The 19,763-nt window shown below is 43.6% G+C and overlaps 1 protein-coding gene across 4 annotated transcripts in view; it reads left to right on the top strand.

The window, feature by feature from the left end:
* RICTOR (RPTOR independent companion of MTOR complex 2) overlaps positions 1–19,763 on the top strand; it is a 179,009-nt gene that overhangs the window by 65,735 nt on the left and 93,511 nt on the right. For all 4 annotated transcript variants that reach the window (XM_038403986.2, XM_038403987.2, XM_043514340.1 and 1 more), the window contains 2 exons: positions 7,237–7,368; positions 8,381–8,444. In XM_038403986.2, coding sequence (XP_038259914.1) covers positions 7,237–7,368; positions 8,381–8,444 — 196 coding nt within the window. The remainder of the gene's footprint in view (positions 1–7,236; positions 7,369–8,380; positions 8,445–19,763) is intronic.

Genomic DNA, 19,763 nt, shown 5'->3' with positions numbered 1-19,763 from the left:
AACTTGCTATGGATTCAGCCTGGGTAGCGGAAATAACAAAAATGCGGCTGGCTCTTCCAGTCAGCCTAATTGTTTTGCCATTCAGTGTAGGTGAACTTCTGATATTGAGAACTCCAATGAAAAATCAAATCAAATCGGAAAACATTGCCTTAAATTTTGTGGGGATTTTGTTCAGTTTCTTTCAGAAAAACTGACCATGTTGCAACTTTCTTTTCACAAATGATGAGTTTTCTCAGATGGAACTGAATGCTTCAGTCAGTGCTACTGAGTTCCTTTCTGTTAATACTCCTTTTTGTTGTGAATTATAACACTTTCATTTTCCTCTTTCTGAGTATATTAGAATCATGTCAGATTGTTTGCTTGCTTTGTGATGTGGAGACTGTAATGTCCAAATTAAGTTTCATTTCTTTACCAAATCAAATTTTAATATAGGTCTCAAGAGGTGCCTGTCTAATGCATTTTGTTATACAATTCCAAGTCATATTTCAGAGTAGAAGCCGTGTTAGTCTGTATCCGCAAAAAGAAAAGGAGTACTTGTGGCACCTTAGAGACTAACAAATTTATTTGAGCATAGAGCCCACGAAGGCTTATGCTCAAATTTGTTAGTCTCTAAGATGCCACAAGTACTCCAATTCCAAGTCAGGAAGTCCTCCTAGTCCAGGACATGACTAAGGAAGAATAAACATTTTTAGATATAAATTTCACACCCAGCAGACTCATAAAAAAATCTATAAGTTCTCTCTAGGAAGAATGACAATATTTTCTGAAAATCCATAGGCAGATGTGCAAAAGAGGATGACCCTTTTCATGGAAAATGCTTTGCTCAAGGATCTGCATGAGAGTCTGTCTTTAAAAAGGCACTGAAATAATTTATTCAGTACCTTCATGCATTTATATATGCAGTTTATTCTGCCATAGCAGTGATCAGATGGGTATAGAAGGTGACTAAGTCTTCAGAGATGAACAGTCAGCCTTGGTTGTGTCATTTGTGATCTTTTGAAAATGTCATTGTAGGATAAAGAACTTTATATAGAAATGCTCATTTTTAAAACAATGCTTGCTGTTGAAGCCAGTATTGTTGAGGCTGATCTTTTAAAAGAAGAATAAAGAATTGGTCTTTTTTTGTTCTGGCTGGATCCTTAAGTGTATAGTGTTGCTATTTTCTTCTTTGATTTCTTGTATTTAACTATGGGGTAAAAATGTCAAAAATGCCTATATTCCATTTTCAAAAATGCCTTGGGAACTTGAGTTTAATTGAAGTCAGTAGGAGTGGAGACTAAGTGATTGAGTCACTTCTGAAAATAAGACTTTGACTCCGAAGTCATTTAGGCTAACATTTTCAAAAATACCTATGTCAGAATGCTTAGTGTTCAGATAGAAGCCTGTTTAAAGAACTTGCTTTTTGTTTTTAATTTATTTTAAAGAATACATTTGTTTTGCTGGAGACACAGGAAGTATTCTACAAAAATGTTTGTGCATTCTTGAACCATGAGGTTAAGAATTGGTCATACACCTCTACTCCAATATAATGCGATCCGATATAACACGAATTCAGATATAATGCGGTAAAGCAGCGCTCCGGGGGGGGCGGGGCTGCACGCTCCGATGGATCAAAGCAAGTTTGATATAATGCGGTTTCACCTATAACGCGGTAAGATTTTTTTGGCTCTCAAGGACCGCGTTATATCGGGGTAGAGGTGTATAAGGTTGCTAATTTAACCTATTATTACAATGGAATATTTAAGCAAACTAAAGACCACTTGTATATTTGCTAGATTTTTATCCAAGAATAAATGCAATTGTTAGAATTTGTTCTTTGGTCCTTTTTGCTAGTCCATGTGCTTGATTATAATTTCTTCCTGCCAACATATGGAGACAGTACACTGACAGATTTTGACATCATTTCCTGCATAGAAGGATCTTGACAGCTCACAGAGCTCCGTTGTTTTTTCTCCAACAGATGGAGTCTGTGTCATTGACAGGTGAAAGAAACTCCTGAGCAAAGGAGAGAGTGGAGTACTTTTGGGCCTCAGAAGTCTTTGAGGTTCTTAGCCCTGTCCTGGAGTAGCTGTCAGTCTGTGGGCTCTATCCCACGTGCAGTGATTTAGTCCTCATAGCATAACTGACTCCTACAAAAATTCCAAGAAGTGCCAGGCTTTCACACACACAAAGCAGATCCATACATGGGGTTCATGCCCCCCTCTACCCAAGCTCAAGGACTACGAAGTAAAAAAGGTACACAGGAATGTCATTTCACCTTGGGGTAGTCAGAGTGGCCAGGGTAAGCATAAGAGGGAATATTTAATCTCCTCTAGGATCAAATATCTTCTCTCTCTTCCTGATACCCACCATGGGGACCAGTGCTTTGTCAAGACTGGTGACTTGAAGTCCTTCAGATACCCTGTTTATAAGAGGTAATCACTAGGGAACAAAAATCCTCTTCAGAAAGGAGAGCCACAGCGATGAGGGCAACTTGGAAATGTCTGATTTTTTTTTTTCCTCCCCCTTCCCTCCCTCCACAGTTGAGAGGGAAAATTCAAGATATTCATAGGAATAGCCCTACTGCCTCAGACCCTCACATTAGGTCTCTCTGACCTTGATCATTCTAGTCTTTCTTCTTTGAACTCCCTTCTAGTTCTAAAGTGTCCTTTTTGAGGTGGGGTGACCAGTACTATACACAATATTCCAGATGAGGCTGCACTATATTGATTTATATGAAAGTATTTGTATTAGTCACCATCCTATTCCTTATGCATCCTAACAGCTTGTTAGCTTTTTTTTTAATCACAGCTTCACATTGATTCGTATGTAGTAATACCCAAGGCCCTTCCTTGAGCTGATCAGTTAATTTAGAATCCTGTAATAAATATGGATAGTATAACTTTTTCCCCATCACTGTGCATTACTTTACATTTATCAATATTGAATTTCTTATGCCATCAAATTGCCCATTCACCTAGCATGTTTGTTTCTCTGAAGTTCCTCATAGTTCTCTCTGATCCTGATTAACTTAAACCCTTCTTCTTTCAAGGTTTGCTACCTCATCTCCCTTTCCAGATCACAATAAATGTGATCCACACACCAAGGAACCAACTAGGGATCCTTGAGGGACCATGCTGTTCATCTTTTGTCATGATGAAAATTAACTATTTACATAGAAGACAAAATAAAGAATAGGATTAGTTTGTGATCGATGACAATACTTTTCCTCTCACCTCATGGCTATTTAGCTTCTTTAATAGCCTCTTCTGCAGAACTTTTATCAGAGATCTTTTGGAAGTAATATGCCAGTTGGTTCTCCTTTATCCACCGCTTTATTGATATGTCCAAAGAATTCTAAGAGATTAGTGAGACACAGTTTTCCAGTTCACAAACGGTGCTGGTCACATTCTGTCATATGATCTTATAAGAGTTTTGTTCTATTTTAACTAACATTTCAACCAGTTTTCCAGGTGCGTATATAAGGCTCACTCCTCTGTAATTGCTTGGATCACTCCTACAAGCTTTTTTAAAATATACTTACTTTTGCTACATTTGAATTTTCTTGGACAGTGGCTGTTTTTAATGATAGCATATTTTTATTTGCAGCTCATCTACTTCATAAGTTCCTTCAGAACTCTTGGAAATACCGTTTCGATCTGACCTAAGTCATATCAGCATACAGTAGCTGAAGGTATTACATCATAGAATCATAGAATATCAGGGTTGGAAGGGACCCCAGAAGGTCATCTAGTCCAACCCCCTGCTCAAAGCAGGACCAAGTCCCAGTTAAATCATCCTAGCCAGGGCTTTGTCAAGCCTGACCTTAAAAACCTCTAAGGAAGGAGATTCTACCACCTCCCTAGGTAATGCATTCCAGTGTTTCACCACCTCCTAGTGAAAAAGTTTTTCCTAATATCCAATCTAAACCTCCCCCATTGCAACTTGAGACCATTACTCCTCGTTCTGTCATCTGCTACCATTGAGAACAGTCTAGAGCCATCCTCTTTGAAACCCCCTTTCAGGTAGTTGAAAGCAGCTATCAAATCCCCCCTCATTCTTCTCTTCTGCAGACTAAACAATCCCAGCTCCCTCAGCCTCTCCTCATAAGTCATGTGCTCTAGACCCCTAATCATTTTTGTTGCCCTTCGCTGGACTCTTTCCAATTTATCCACATCCTTCTTGTAGTGTGGGGCCCAAAACTGGACACAGTACTCCAGATGAGGCCTCACCAGTGTCGAATAGAGGGGAACGATCACGTCCCTCGATCTGCTCGCTATGCCCCTACTTATACATCCCAAAATGCCATTGGCCTTCTTGGCAACAAGGGCACACTGCTGACTCATATCCAGCTTCTCGTCCACTGTCACCCCTAGGTCCTTTTCCGCAGAACTGCTGCCGAGCCATTCGGTCCCTAGTCTGTAGCGGTGCATTGGATTCTTCCATCCTAAGTGCAGGACCCTGCACTTATCCTTATTGAACCTCATTAGATTTCTTTTGGCCCAATCTTCCAATTTGTCTAGGTCCTTCTGTATCCTATCCCTCCCCTCCAGCGTATCTACCACTCCTCCCAGTTTAGTATCATCCGCAAATTTGCTGAGAGTGCAATCCACACCATCCTCCAGATCATTTATGAAGATATTGAACAAAACGGGCCCCAGGACCGACCCCTGGGGCACTCCACTTGACACCGGCTGCCAACTAGACATGGAGCCATTGATCACTACCCGTTGAGCCCGACAATCTAGCCAGCTTTCTACCCACCTTATAGTGCATTCATCCAGCCCATACTTCCTTAACTTGCTGACAAGAATGCTGTGGGAGACCGTGTCAAAAGCTTTGCTAAAGTCAAGAAACAATACATCCACTGCTTTCCCTTCATCCACAGAACCAGTAATCTTATCATAAAAGGCGATTAGATTAGTCAGGCATGACCTTCCCTTGGTGAATCCATGCTGACTGTTCCTGATCACTGTTCCTGATCACTTTCCTCTCCTCTAAGACACACACATCGCTTGTGTGTGTCCACACTACACTTGTCAGTAGTGCACATTCTCACCAGGAGTGCTTGTATCGATTGTATTGTCAGTGTGGAGCATTATGGGACGACTCCTGAAAGGCAGTAACAGTCTGTGTGTTTGAATAGCCTCTCAAACCTTGCCATTCAGTCATTTTGATTTATTCCTGGTCTTTTGGGGTCACTTTTTGTTTAGCAATATGCATGTCTTCTAAGACTCTATTTTTTAAAAAAGTAGCATCTATACCATGGATTTTACTTGTGGATTTTTCTTCTTTGCTTGTAACTTTAGGGGTTTATTTAAAATCTCCCTTTCTAAAGTTTAGTGTCAGTTACTTTTGGTACCCTGCCTCCCCCTTGAGCCTTAACCCTAAATATAATGTGGTCACCATTAGTTGCTAAACTATTGTCAGTTCTTGAATTAGCTCTTGTGTGTAACTTAAGACTAAGTCAAGAAATATCTTATCCTCTTTTGAGCTCTAGAACTAGCTGTAGAACTAGTCCAAGTCACTTGAACTATTAAAAATTGTTTCCCTAAACTTTGTCCTTTTGTCATTCAAGAAGGATCTGTTCTTAATTATAAAAGTAGCCCCTACTTTAAATTTGGAGAGGAAACATCCAGTATTTTTAATACCAGGAAATTCTAGTCTCTTGAGCTAGTACAAGGTTCCAAAAGCTTTGTTTGTGCACTCTCATGGCAGAAATATAATTGACTGTCGGGGATGCTCCAGGTGAGAAGGAAGAAATTAGGTGTCCTAACTGAAAACCCTTGGATTGATGTGTCCTGAGTAGCCAAACAAACTACTCCTTGGCACCCTTAAGGACCCAGAACAGGAAAATAAAGGCTACTATATTGAAAAGAGTTGTTAAGTAATCTGGATCCATCCTTTAGGCTTCCTAGTATAAAATGTTAGAGTACTTGTCAGGTGACACAGCCAAAATTCATAAGAACATTATCCTTACTAAACACTCTTAAGAAGCTAGTAGTCATGCCCACCCAGACTTACTTGGAACTTAAATCTGATATCCAGTTCATTTCCATTCCTGCATTTGAACCTTGTTAGAGGAAGAATATCTCTTAGCCAGCCACTGTTTGTTTGCCACCAATTCAGCTAGCAGAAGAAAAACTTGTGGGGCCCTGTCCTATAAAGAGACGTACTTGATTTTTTTCACCGAGAGGAGGCAATTCTTAGAATATTTCCTTAATGGTGAAACTCTTAATGCTGAAGGTGGTATATGAGCCGATTTTGGATGATATATGATCAGATTTGCTGTTTTTCTGCTTTAAGTCTAGAAATAGCAAAGAAACCAGGTCCTAGCATCTAAATCTTACAAAGGTTAATCTTCAAAAAGGTGCAACAGATTGGGTTTTTGGAATAGCTGCTTATCGTGCACAAGCACCTTACCTTACAAGGAAAGAGAAGGGGTTAAAAAAAAAAAAAAAGTGTGCGGCATCAGTATCCTTAAATGGATAAAGTTTTAGGTAGGGAAACTGGCTACAGTGCAGATAAGACTTTTTTTTTTTTTTCCTTCAGTCTACCTGACTAGAAAGTTATCTATATTATGAGCTGCATCATTACTAGTGATATGTAAGCAGCCACCCAGATTACATATTTTCCCTTGTTTACTTTCTCTAAGTACTTCAAATTAATGTTCAGGAAGTGGCCACTATGTGACTTAGTGAGTAGTGTAGGCAATCAGGCACTACTCTTTCCTTATTCTACGCAGGACGCTGCTTTGAAGTTCCATATGTATGAACTGACATGGTCTACTGGAGAGGGAAATTTTCCTAACCATTTTCTTTATAATATTGACAGTGCAGAACACCTTCTTTTGAAGACCAGTATTATCTCCTCTTGATTTTTTTCTCCCAAGTAGCAAGTCATACATGAGAGAACAAAGTATCAGTTCTCTGATATATTTCACTTAGCAAATAATATTATATGACCTGCTTTCAAAGATTCATCTTAAGTCTGGGAGCCTTCAAACCTCTGTGTATGGGGGGAGTGACAGAACCAAAAATCTCAATGTACTGTCTATATCTGCTGGCTGAAAGGTGCTTTACCCAAGTGACTGGACTGGCGTAGATCTCAAAGGAAGAAAATTAATAAGGTAAAGAAAATTTTCCCTTTAAGTGTTAACTTATTTTCATGTAAGTAAACAGTGTCTATCCCTCAAATGGGGAGCTCTGTTTGTTGCTGTGTAATTTGTTTTCCCACTTATTTTTTTTTCCATTGTAGTTTGCGATTAGCTTTACTGAATGAAGCAAAAGAGGTGCGAGCAGCAGGGTTGCGAGCCCTTCGCTATCTCATCCGAGACTCCAGTGTTCTACAAAAGGTGCTAAAATTGAAAGTGGATTACTTGATAGCTAGGTAATTTTCCTAGATTTTATTATATTACAATAACTTATTTAATTTTCTCATCTTTGACTGATCGTGGGGTATATGTGAAAATGACTGTTAATATTCTCTGTAAATGTTGATTCTTGGTATTCTAAGGTATTTTTTTATTTTCTTTTGGGAAACTTCCTTTTTAAATAAAATATTATACAAGAATGCCAACCAAATCAAAAGAAATACAAATTCAAAGAAAATGCTGTCATGTGAAATGATACCATGAGGAAACAAAAGTATATGCATGGGGGGAAATAAACTTGTCTCTAAAAATCAGTTGAATGTGATCCTGAACTCTGAATTAATTGTAATTGTAATTGTATGACATGACTACAAGTCCAGAAATAAAATTTGATACCTTAACTGTATTTCCATACCTTAACATGTTTTGATTTCTTTACAGTTTAATTGTAACTCTGAATTTCCATGTTTGTTTTGGGGATCTTCCCACTGTATTTTTCCACCGAATGCATCCGATGAAGTGAGCTGTAGCTCACGAAAGCTTATGCTCAAATAAATTTCTTAGTTTCTAAGGTGCCACAAGTACTCCTTTTCTGTTTTGGGGATAGTTACTCTCAATCCTAATGCCATTTAATTTAGTTTCTTTTGTCTGGAAAGATGAGATTGATGATATGGTATATTATAAATGTTATTGGTACTCCTCTGAAATGACTAGCAGTTTTGCAGGCAGCTCAAAACTACTGTTAAGATCTTTTATATCTCACCACAGCATTATGTAAATGCGTGTATACAAGAAATTGTTTTAATGATCCTTCTTCTATAATAAAGATTATTATTGACGGAAAACCTCAAACTAAAGTTCTGTAATCAGTCATGATCCATGTGCTCTCTGAAAATTAGAATTTCTGGATAGTAAGTTTTGTTATAGTATTCATTCAATCTCTTAAATAGTAGCACCAAGTTGTTAATAGTTACCCCTATTCCTATCTACAAACCACATTTTTTATTTAACTTTTTTGTTTTATTTTAGGTGCATTGACATACAGCAGAGTAATGAAGTAGAGAGAACACAAGCTCTTCGATTAGTGAGAAAGGTAAAAATTTAACTGTGTACTGTTCTCATGTTGGCTACACCAGTAGCCAAGCCAGTCAGTCATATTGGCTCCAGAACTGTCCCATCAACAGTCCATCTTTGGACAGCCTCTGGTTCCCTATCTCACTTTATGCTGGCAGCAGGTATCTTGGCTGCTATCTCTAAAGAAAAAAGGAAAGGTACTAGATGAGACCTGGCTCGATTTTTTCATCTTTTGCCATTGGCAACTTTCCCCTGAGTGAGGAAAGGGAATCCCACTGAATACACCTATTTTGGATAGAGTTTTGGCAGGAGCTTTGGCTCTCTTGATATCACCCTAAAGAGGCCCAGTCCTCTTCAGAGGGTAAGACAGCCTGGGAACAACAATGCAAGTCTGGTTTGCTGGTTTAGGCCTTCCTGTGTTACTTTTCTAGATGGACAGTCATGGATAGAGGAGCTTGTGTCTCTGCCCTGTAAGAATGATGGCCCCCTTCTTTAGAATCCTCTGACTCTGAGGATTATTCCACAGCTTTATTTGGTACCTTTCTCAGGGCTGCAAGAGGACCTAGTCAATCTGAGCTAGCTACTATGCTGGTCAGTCCTGAGCTCAAATGCATGAGATTTGTAGGGCTGTAGCTAGCACCTGTAATTCCTTCCCGAGTACTTGACACTTGTAGATTAGTTACAGATGATATCTTTATTCTGGCATAAGGTACTCTGCCTTTGACTGGACCTGAGTGTTCTGCATTCAGCTCCTACTCCTCTAGGCAGCATCAACATCACAGAAACAGAACAAAGGTTTACCTAAAGACTCGGTTGAGGTTTGGAGCAGTTCCAAAGGGTGGTTTCCACAGGAACAGTGAGTTCAGAATGACTGCTTTTCCTGTGTTTATGTAGTTGTTTGAAAATATCTGTGACACCAAAATTTAGAGTCCATTTTAAGAAAACCTTTGTTGTTCACATGTATCTCAGTTGTGGCATTCATAGCTCTTACACACAAGCCTTATGTTCTTGGGTAAAACAGCTTTGCCTCGAAGAATGAGGGGGGAAAAAAGCAAACTCCCTTAAGGTAATAGTGACGTTTTCCTTCACTGGATTCTCTGATATGGACAAAAGTCACAATCCAGCTAAATGGAGACCTTCCATAATCTAGACAAGTATAGTCTGGTTTCAGATCAATACATGGAATGGATACTATTAATAATGCTGATAGATATAGTTTCTTGTTGATGGCTGGAGGGCACGCATCCATTCTCATATTCCTTGACCTCTCTCCCTCATTTCATAGTAGATCAAGGAATGCCACTGGAGTGCAGAGGAACACTCAAATTGCTTTAGTCCATCCTACAATGCACCCAAAGGATAGTGATAGAAAATTACTCCTTTCACTACTAAAACTTACACTTGCATAGTCACACAAGTACTATTCTCCTTCAGTCCTGTTTAACATCTATATGCAACTACTAGATCTGGTGAATTATCATGGACTTGCATGCCAATGGGACATAGATAAGGCACAGCTTTTTACCTTCTGGGTCACAACATATAACAAAGCAGTCACCCAAGTTTGTGCGATGTTTGGTCAAGATCAGGACACAGAAGGACAGCTAGTTGAAGATGAACCTCAGTAAGATGGATGCAGAGGAAATGTCTTTGAGGAATGTGTAGACTTGATATAGTCTCCTTTGGTTGAAGATACACAACCGCAATTAGTCAATTCAGTCCCTAGTCTGAGTGCCACTGGATTCCTCTGTGATGCTATGCCCTCATATAGCAACACTGGTGAGCAATGTTTCCTAACATCTTTGGCTGACAAGGATACTGTGTCCTATCCTGGGAGGAAAATGACCTGGCCTCAGTAATACACACTGTGGTCATCTCCTGACTCGACTACAGCAGTGCAATATATCTGGGCATGAAGAAGTCAGCCCTTAGGAAACTCCAGCTAGTAAAGAACATTGCAACAGATCTCCTTTGCAGCATACGATATATCAGACCTGTCCTCTGTGAAGTACGCTAGCATCCTACAGTCAAATTCAATGTCTCAGTCCTTCTCTTCAAAGTATTCAGTGTTTTGAGTTCAGGATACCTAAAAAATTGTCTAAAGCTCCAAGACAAGGACCATAGCTATGCTTCTCCACAGTGAAGTTGTTTGTTGCATGTGTAAATCTTGTTTGTGTAAGAGACCTTGCTTTCTTTGGAGCCAGTCAGACACTGGAGTGGGTTCCCTCTGGATTTCAGAACCACCAAAGAATTCACCACTTTCTGCTCCAAGTTCGAGGTTCACTTCTTCAACCTTGCCTTCAATAACCATACAAAATATCATAGTACTACAGATATAAAATAAAACTTCACATACGTATAATGATAACTCTATTGCTTTATGTGCTTCTGGAAGGTACTCAGATCTCAGTGACGGGATTGGTATAAAATCCAAAATAAAATAGGAGACGGAAAGAAAAACATCTTCATTGTGGACCATTATAAACTCTCCTTTTTATCCTCACTTTTAGCTTCATGGAGGGCCTTAGCACAAGCGTTCTTTTTCTCTTGTGCCTGTACCCTTTGGAGGTCATTCATGCTAGATACTTGCCATCTCCAAACAGATCTGGCAGCCAGTTTCCTACTGGGAACTTTGAAGCTCTTGTAGAAGCTGTCTTCAGTGTTGGGACTCTGAAGAAAGCATTGCAGAGTAGCTCCGTAAAACACTTCTCCATATCTGAAGGAATCCTGGATCATTCTCTCGCCTGGATAATTCAAAAAGGAGACTGTTCTATTTCAGACCTTACAGACAGAGATGTGGTAATTTCAATGTGACCCCTTACTCTTTAAAGGAGAGATGCGTTTTTTTTAAGACTCTACATTTGGCTTTCTTCTTGACAAAACCTCCTGGTTGCCTCCAAGAAGCTCATTTACCTATCACTGATCTTTCAGAGGCCCAAATTTATGTAAATCTGCATTAAAATAAAGGCAGAGTTCAGCTGACATTTACTGTAATAAAACATTAGGAATTTGATTATTTAACAGAAGATCTTTTCCTTCCCATATTCTAAAAACAGAAAGAAACCTGAGAAGCAAAGCAGCCTAAGAGATTGTTTGCACTCTCCCAACGTGATGAGTGTAATAACGTTTATCCCGTCAGTTCAAGACCAGGAGGGGATATTTTGTAAAAGTGATTAGTCCCACCCACTATTGCTAATTAATTTATTTTTTACCATTATAGTAAATGAAAGGCTCAGTATGTATGTGGGTGGGTGAGGAATTTGGGGTTTTTCTCTAAAGTCCGGTTTTAAAGAGCTTCCTGTTTTGTGGGTAAGAGCATCATGGTATGACAAGCAGTAGTTTCTTAAAAACATCTTATAAAAATAAACTTGTTTTGTATGTTTAAATCTGTCAGTGTAGCATTAATGACTTCTCATTTAATAGTGACCTGCAAAGGAAGCAAACTAGGCTCGTTCATTTTTTTTGCTGCTTTATGTGAAACATAAAGAAGGCCTGAAATGTGTGTAAACCAAATAAAAGTTGAGAAAAGGGGTTCTGTTTGTCTTTTTAAATTTTAGAACTATCAAGAATACCAAGCCTGGTCTGTATGGGGTTTAAGGGAAGAATTGTCGAAAGTTCCTGAATGTATATTGGAAGCGTTTTCTATTTAAAGATGGTGTATCTTTATAGAACTGGTTCACTACATAACTCATCTGTTTGATGGGAAAGACTCCTGGGAACATATTACACTGTATTTACATATAAGCTCCTCAAAGAAGAGAAACAAAATTTGTACTCTGTCCCAAGGAGATCAGCTATCTTGAGGCAAAACCAGGTCTCTGTTTTCCTCAGAGCTCACAGCAAGCGGCTGTTCTTCAGATGAAATTCTTAGACTAGTAGAAAGATGAGTCTCATACAATTGTATAAAAATTGGCCAGATTCATGATCTGTCTGATATTCGGCAGAGGAAATTCCACGCCTAAGGGTTCTCTGTGGAAGCTAACTTCATCCTGTCCATGTAAATTCCAACTCGTGTAAATAAGGCCAAGATATTACATAGAGAGGCACCATAGAAAATACATGTAGTAATAACAAATGTGCTAACTTTTTGCCTAATATAGTAGTGCAAACAAAAAAGATGCTGTTCCCTGTTTGTGCTGTTTATTGAATGTATTAGTGATAGTTTCCTTTAATGTCAAAGTACATTGCAAAACTGGGGGAAAGCTCAAGAGCAGGAGGCAAAATGAAACAGCCTGTCGAGCTCCCTGTAGAGTACTTTATATGTACTTACTTCCTTGCCATACTCTTTTGAATTAATATCAGCTGAACAGAACTGTGCTGAGATTGTCTAAATTTTATTGCTAGCTGGTTTTGTTTTTTTAATCTGACCTAAATGTGATGGCTAGACAGTTATTTAAGACTCTCTTGTTGCATCACTGCACTTCTCTATAAAGTATGTCCTTCTGTAACGTGGGGTCCTGAATAGTCTACTTTGGGGGGCAGTGTTGGAATTATTATTATTTATGTAGAGTATTACCATGACACTAATTTACTCATAAATTCCTTTATTAAATCCAAAGGCCAAATGGTATTTACAATTGATATAAACATGTCTAACAGCCTAAAAATAAGCAGTCCCTACATCCAACACAGTAATAAAGTATTCATAAGCATGCGATCAGTTTACTTACAAATAAGCCAGACCTAGGGATGACAGTCTCATTCTGGCATGGCTCAGCATGATCAGGTAGAGTCTGACAAAGAACCTTCAAATTCAAAACTCTTCAGCTAACTTGCTAGTGCTGGCAAAAACCTACTTTGAAGCAGTTCATCCTTGCTACTTTTCTTTCTCTAAGGCCTTCCTTTCCTATTCTTCCCCACTCCTCAACCCCTGCTTTCTATTAGAACAGTGAGAATGTTTATGCTTGTTTCTTTTAAGACAGTTTTCCTTTGTCTTATTAATGCAGCTTTTTACTTTATCAGTTACTTTTTGATCATATATCTTTCCCACTCTGTAAGCAATAGTACTTATTCTCATGATCTTCTTTTACTTGCTGATTGGGATTTTTTCCTTACTAGCCACAAATCATAAAGATACTATTTTTTTTTTTTTAAGCAAACTTACACTAACTTTAATTAACTCTCCCTACGATACCCACCTGAAAACCATACATACCATGTGGGTTTTACTACATTTAAGCATTTCAAACATTTCTTTTTATTTTGCAACATTTTGCACAACTAATAAACTTGACAAATACAACCTCAAAATAAGTTACCACAGTCACATTGACAACTGCCAAAGCTTTGAATGACCATCTTCACCATGGATGTAATCCTACTTTGTAAGTGTTCCGACCAGGAAGGACTAGTTAACTACCAAATTCCCTGTTCCTGCCTATTTACAATTTTTAGTTCTTCTTCGAGTGATTGCTCATGTGTATTCCACAATAGGTGTGTGTGTGTGTGTGTGTGTGTGTGCTCGCCGTGTGCACTGGTGCCAGATGTTTTTCCCCTAGCAGTACCCGGGGCAGGGGGAGCTGGAGTGTCGCCTGCCTGGTGTGGTATAAGGGGAGCTGTGCGCTCCCCCACCCTCAGTTCCTTCTTGCCACCAGTGAAGATGCGTCGGAACTACTCTGCTCCAGCTTTGCTGTAGCTCGTCCCCAGAACTGTTTGTTCATTCAGTGTTAATACCTGTAGTTAATTAGCTGTGTAGTTAGTTTAGTCAGTCAGTCTGACCCGGCCGAGGCATGTCCCACGCCCCGGGGTTTAAGTCGTTCTGCTCTTGTAGGCGTTCTGTGCCAAGAAGTGACCTGCACGCAGACTGTTTGCGCTGTTTGGGTGAAACCCATATCGGCAAAAGGTGCAAGATTTGCAAGTTGTTTAAGCTTCGGACCAAAAGAAAAAGGGACATTAGGCTCTGGGCCATCCTGATGGAGTCGGCACTGACCCTGACTCCAGCATGCAGCTCTGAACCGGTACCCAGCACCGCAGCATCGGTACGCTACGATCCTCCGGTACCATCGACCAGTCGGCACAACTCCCCATCCATGAGGCATGCCAAGAGGGCCAGAAAGACTCCCTCTTCGCAGCGGCACCGAGGGAAGTCTGGGAAAGATGCTAGGCCCATGTCGGGTAGTCCTTGATCTCCACCAGGTCCCAGGCCTCTGACTCACATTGAGCAGAGTGGCCTGGCCCCTTTGGAACAGGCCTGTCCAGATGCCATCCACGCCTGAAGCCCTCCAGGCAGCCCAGGATGCTATATCTATGCCAGTGCCTGGAGTGCTGCCAATGTCGGCCCCACGCTCCAGAGGCAAGCTGCTGCTGGGATCTTCTCAGTCGCCTTCAGCCTGGTACCGGTCTCGGTCAAGGGAACGTTCCCGATGCCATTCACCACCCAGCAACCGTTCAGGGCAGAGTCCACATGGATTGCCCTCGACGCCGACCAGACTGTCTGGCTGGGTTCCGGCCAGCCGGGACTCTCGGCACCGCTTGTCCTCAAGGAGCAAATATCGACGGGACCACGGCAGGCGTCGCCAACGGTCCTTGTCTCGGAGGATGTACCGCAGTCAGTCATGGCACAGTCGTTGATGCTGTTCCTGCTCGGACTCCTGCTCCAAGTCTCTGCCAAGACATTGCAGCCCTGGGCGTTGATTGCCGTTGCGGGTCTGCCCATCGAGGCCGTTCACAGAGCAGCTGTTGCCGTCAGTACCAGTCCTCCACGTCAAGATTGCAGTCCCATGGCTGACATAGATCCCGGCAATGCCACTCCTCCTGGTTCAGAGACAGCAGATTTTATGCCAGCCTGGCCTCCACTCATAGCCGTCCTTCAGTGGGCCAGGCCAGCCAACCCAAACAGCTGGCCCTGCCGGTGCCACAGCAGGTGCATTGGCACTGAACATTGTGGCCAGCCCAGTGGGCACCGTGGCCCCCAGCAGGAGCTTGCTTGGTGGCCAGAGCTTTGGAAGCACTGTCGGCCTCCCTCTCCAGACCCCCGAGAAAGAAGTCGGTGGGACGTAAGTCCTTGGCACCATGCCCGGAATCCGACCAGGTGGTGGACCCTCCAGTGCTGGCCGATACCCAGAGCATTGTACCGGCCTCCTTGCCCCATCTGGAGGAGGTGATTGCTGCCCCTCTCCCCCTCTGCCCCACAGGAGGACTTCAGGGCCCATCAAGAACTCTTAGAGGGTGGCAGCAAGCCTTTGCCTCTAGGCAGAGGAGAGGGAAGAGCCCTCGGACTCCCTGTTTAATGTGCTGTCCCCATCGGCACCGGGTAGGGTGGCCTTGCCCCTCCCATGAAAGGGTGGCTAAAATTTCTAATGCCTTGTGGCAAACACCAGCCCCATCTCTAAGAAGGCGGAAAGCAAGTACTTTGTACCCACTAAGGGGCATGAGTACTTGTATACCCACCGAGCGCCCAACTCCCTGGCGATCGAGTCGGTCAACCACAGGGAACATCAGGGTCAGCCAGCCCCGACCCCAAAGAACAAAGACTCTCGGAGGAAACTTGGACTCTTTCGGAAGGAAAATTTATTCTTCTTTGAGCTTCCAGTTTTGAGTGGCAAACAATCAGGCTCTCCTGGGCCAGTACAAATTCAATCTGTGGGGCTCCCTGCCCAAGTTTAAGGACTCCCTCCAGGAGCGTGATAGGAAGGAGTTCAAGGCACTAGTGGAGGAAGGGGCATCGGCTGCTCGGGCATCCCTGCAGGCAGCCTCGGATGCTGTGGACACAGCCCCACAATCCATGGCCTCTGCGGTGTCCATGAGACCAGGCATCATGGCTCCCTCTCTCTGGGCTGTCCAGCGAGGCGCAGTCTTCCATGCAGGATCTCCTGTTTGATGGGGAAGCTCTGTTTGCAGCAGAAACAGATGCAAGGCTGCATGGCATGAAAGACTCCCTCACAATCCTCCAGACTCTGGGCTTCTGTCCCGGCTCTGGCAAAACCTAAGTTCAAACCACAGCAGACTCCAATACCTTGGAGTATTGGTTGATCATAGGATGACTATGAGCTGCCAATGTGATATGGCTGTGAAAAAAGCTAATGCGGTTTTGGGATGCATCAGGAGAGGCATTTCCAGTAGGGATAAGGAGGTTTTAGTACCGTTATACAAGGCACTGGTGAGACCTCACCTAGAATACTGTGTGCAGTTCTGGTCTCCCATGTTTAAAAAGGATGAATTCAAACTGGAGCAGGTACAGAGAAGGGCTACTAGGATGATCTGAGGAATGGAAAACTTGTCTTATGAAAGGAGACTTAAGGAGCTTGGCTTGTTTAGCCTAACTAAAAGAAGGTTGAGGGGAGATATGATTGCTCTCTATAAATATATCAGAGGGATAAATATAGGAGAGGGAGAGGAATTATTTAAGCTCAGCACCAATGTGGACACAAGAACAAAAGGGTATAATCTGGCCACCAGGAAGTTTTAGACTTGAAATCAGACGAAGGTTTTTAACCATCAGAGGAGTGAAGTTTTGGAATAGCCTTCCAAGGGAAGCAGTGGGGGCAAAAGATCTATCTGGTTTTAAGATTCTACTCGATAAGTTTATGGAGGAGATGGTATGATGGGATAATGGGATTTTGGTAAGTAACTGATCTTTAAATATTCAGGGTAAATAGGCCAAATCCCCTGAGATGGGATCTGAGTTACTATAGAAAATTCTTTCCTGGGTATCTGGCTGGTGAATCTTGCCCATATGCTCAGGGTTTAGCTGATTGCCATATTTGGGGTCGGGAAGGAATTTTCCTCCAGGGCAGATTGGAGAGGCCCTGGAGGTTTTTCGCCTTCCTCTGTAGCATGGGGCATGGTTGACTGGAGGGAGGCTTCTCTGCTCCTTGAAGTTTTGAACCATGATTTGAGGACTTCAATAGCTCAGACATGGGTGAGGTTTTTCATAGGAGTGGTGGGTGACATTCTGTGGCCTGCGCTGTGCAGGAGGTCGGACTAGATGATCAGAGTGGTCCCTTCTGACCTTAGTATCTATGAATCTATGACTCCCGCCCAGGCTGCCCTACCGAAGTATGAGGCCGCCCATAAGAAGCAGAGGGACTATAAGAGATGCCCTCAGAGGCAGTTTTGGCCTGCCCCCCAGCCTGGGTCCTCCAAGGGCAAGCAGGTGGGGAAAAGGCGCTTTTGATGGGATGCTTGGAGGCACCCCGCCAGTCCTCATCAGGGATCCACCCCAGTAAAGCTCCCTTTCTCCAGCCAGTTGTGTGCTTTCCTCCCAGAATGGTCGCAGCTAACCTCGGACCGATGGGTCTTCAACACCATCTCCCAGGGTTACACCCTCCAGTTTACTTCTTCTCTGCCCAATCACCCCCCGTCCCTTCTTGGGGGATTCCTTGCATGAAGTTCTGCTCGAGCAGGAGGTGGGGCGGCTCCTAGGACTAGGAGTGATAGAGGCGGTGCCCGAGGAGTTCATGGGCAAGAAGTATTAATCCTGTTTATTTCCTTATCCCAAAGGCCGAGGGAGCTCAGGCCCATCCTGGACCTGCGAGGTCTGAACCAGTACATGGTGAAACTCAAGTTCCATGTGGTTTCCCTGGCTTTCATCATTCCCTCCTTGGGTCCTGGGGACTGGTACGCTGCCCTTGATCTACAGGATGAGTAATTCCACATCCACATATTTGAGGGGCACAGGTGCTTTCTCCGTTTTGTGTTGGGGCAGAATCATTACCAATTCATGCTCCTTCCATTTGGTCTGTCCACTGCCCCCAAGGTGTTTACAAAATGCATGTAGGTGGTAGCGGCCTACCCAGATGGCAGGGGGTCCAGATATTTCCCTATCTGGACGATTGGCTTGTCAAGGGCACTTCCTGGTCGCAGGTGAGGGATCATGTGGTACTCCTCCTGTCCACGTGCACAGCTTGGGCCTGTTGGTAAACGCCACCAAGTCCATGTTAGTCCCAGTCCAACGCATAGGGTTTATCGGGGCACTCCTGGACGTAGTGTCGGCCAAGGCCTCTCTCTTGCCAGATAGATTCGAGACTCTGAAAGGTCTCGTTGACTCGATCACAAGGTTCCCGGTGACAACAGCCAGAGTTTGCCTGCAGCTCTTGGGTCACATGTTGGTATGCACGTACGTGGTCCATCACGCCAGACTCAGGATGAGGCTGCTCCAGCTCTGGTTGGCCTCGAAGTTCTCGCAGGCCACTAACAGGATAGACAAGGTCCTCACCATGTCAGACACTGCGATCACCTCCCTACGGTGGTGGTCTGCCCCAGACAACAATCTCCAAAGGGTCCCGTTCAGGGACAGGGCCCTGTCGTTGGATCTGGTATCCGATGTGTAGGACCTGGGTTGGGGGGCCTATGTAGGGAACTCTCAGACCCAAGGCTGGTGGACAGCTCAACACCTGGCCCTACATATAAATGTCAAGGAGCTCAGGGCGGTGTGGCTGGCGTATATGACTTTCCGCTCACACCTGGAGGGCAAGGTAGTCAGGGTCCTCACGGACAACACGGCCTCTATATTCTGTATCAACAGGCAAGGCGGGGCATGTTCCTTTGCCCTCTGCCACAAAGCCCTCAGGCTGTGAGACTTCTGTATAGCCTATGACAGCCACCCGAAGGCCTTCCACTACCGGGCACCTGGAACGAGAGGGTGGATCACTTGAGCAGGAACTTTTCCTTACAACACGAGTGGTCCCTCCACCCGGAAGGACCACTGGGTCTTCCGAAGTTGGGGAACTCCCCAGGTGGACCTATTTGCAACTTGGCAGAACCGTCGATGACCCCGGATCTGCTCCAGGAGGGCCTGGGGAGGGGCGCTATCTCCAATGCCTTTATCCTGTCCTGGTCAGGCCGGCTTCTCTACGCCTTTCCCCTGTTCCCTCTAATCAGCAGGGTCCTGGAGAAGATAAAGACGGTCAAGACCGGGGTCCTCCTGATTGCCCCAGCGTGGCCCAAGCAGCTTTGGTACGGGACCCTCACGGGCCTGGCGGTAGCTCTGCTGTGGCCGTTGCCGCTCCGCCCGGACCTGCTCTCTCAGGACCAGGGCCGCCGCCTCCATCCCAACCTAGCAGCTCTTCACCTCATGGGTGGCTGCTCAGTGGTTAGGTGGAGAGGAAAGGACATACTCAGAACAGGTTCAGTGCAGTCTCCTCAAAAGTAGATAGCCCTCCACTCGCTGCACTTATTTGGCGAAGTGGTCTCTGTTTTCTAGGTGGGCAGTGGACCAGGTGTCTCCTGTGGCTGCCCTGATTCAGCTTATCCTCGATTACCTCCTCCACCTGAGGGCCCAGGGCCTGGCGCCCTCGTCAGTCAAGGCGCATCTGGCAGCCATATCGGCCTCCCATCCACCGGTGCAAGGGCACTTGGTATTTTCCCATGCCAAGACTGGCCAGTTCCTTAAGGGTTT

The sequence above is a fragment of the Dermochelys coriacea genome, chromosome 5, assembly GCF_009764565.3.
Source record: "Dermochelys coriacea isolate rDerCor1 chromosome 5, rDerCor1.pri.v4, whole genome shotgun sequence".
NCBI classification, from domain to species: Eukaryota; Metazoa; Chordata; order Testudines; family Dermochelyidae; genus Dermochelys; species Dermochelys coriacea.
Note: the sequence above shows the minus strand (reverse complement) of the source record. Positions and strands in the feature narration are given on the sequence as shown.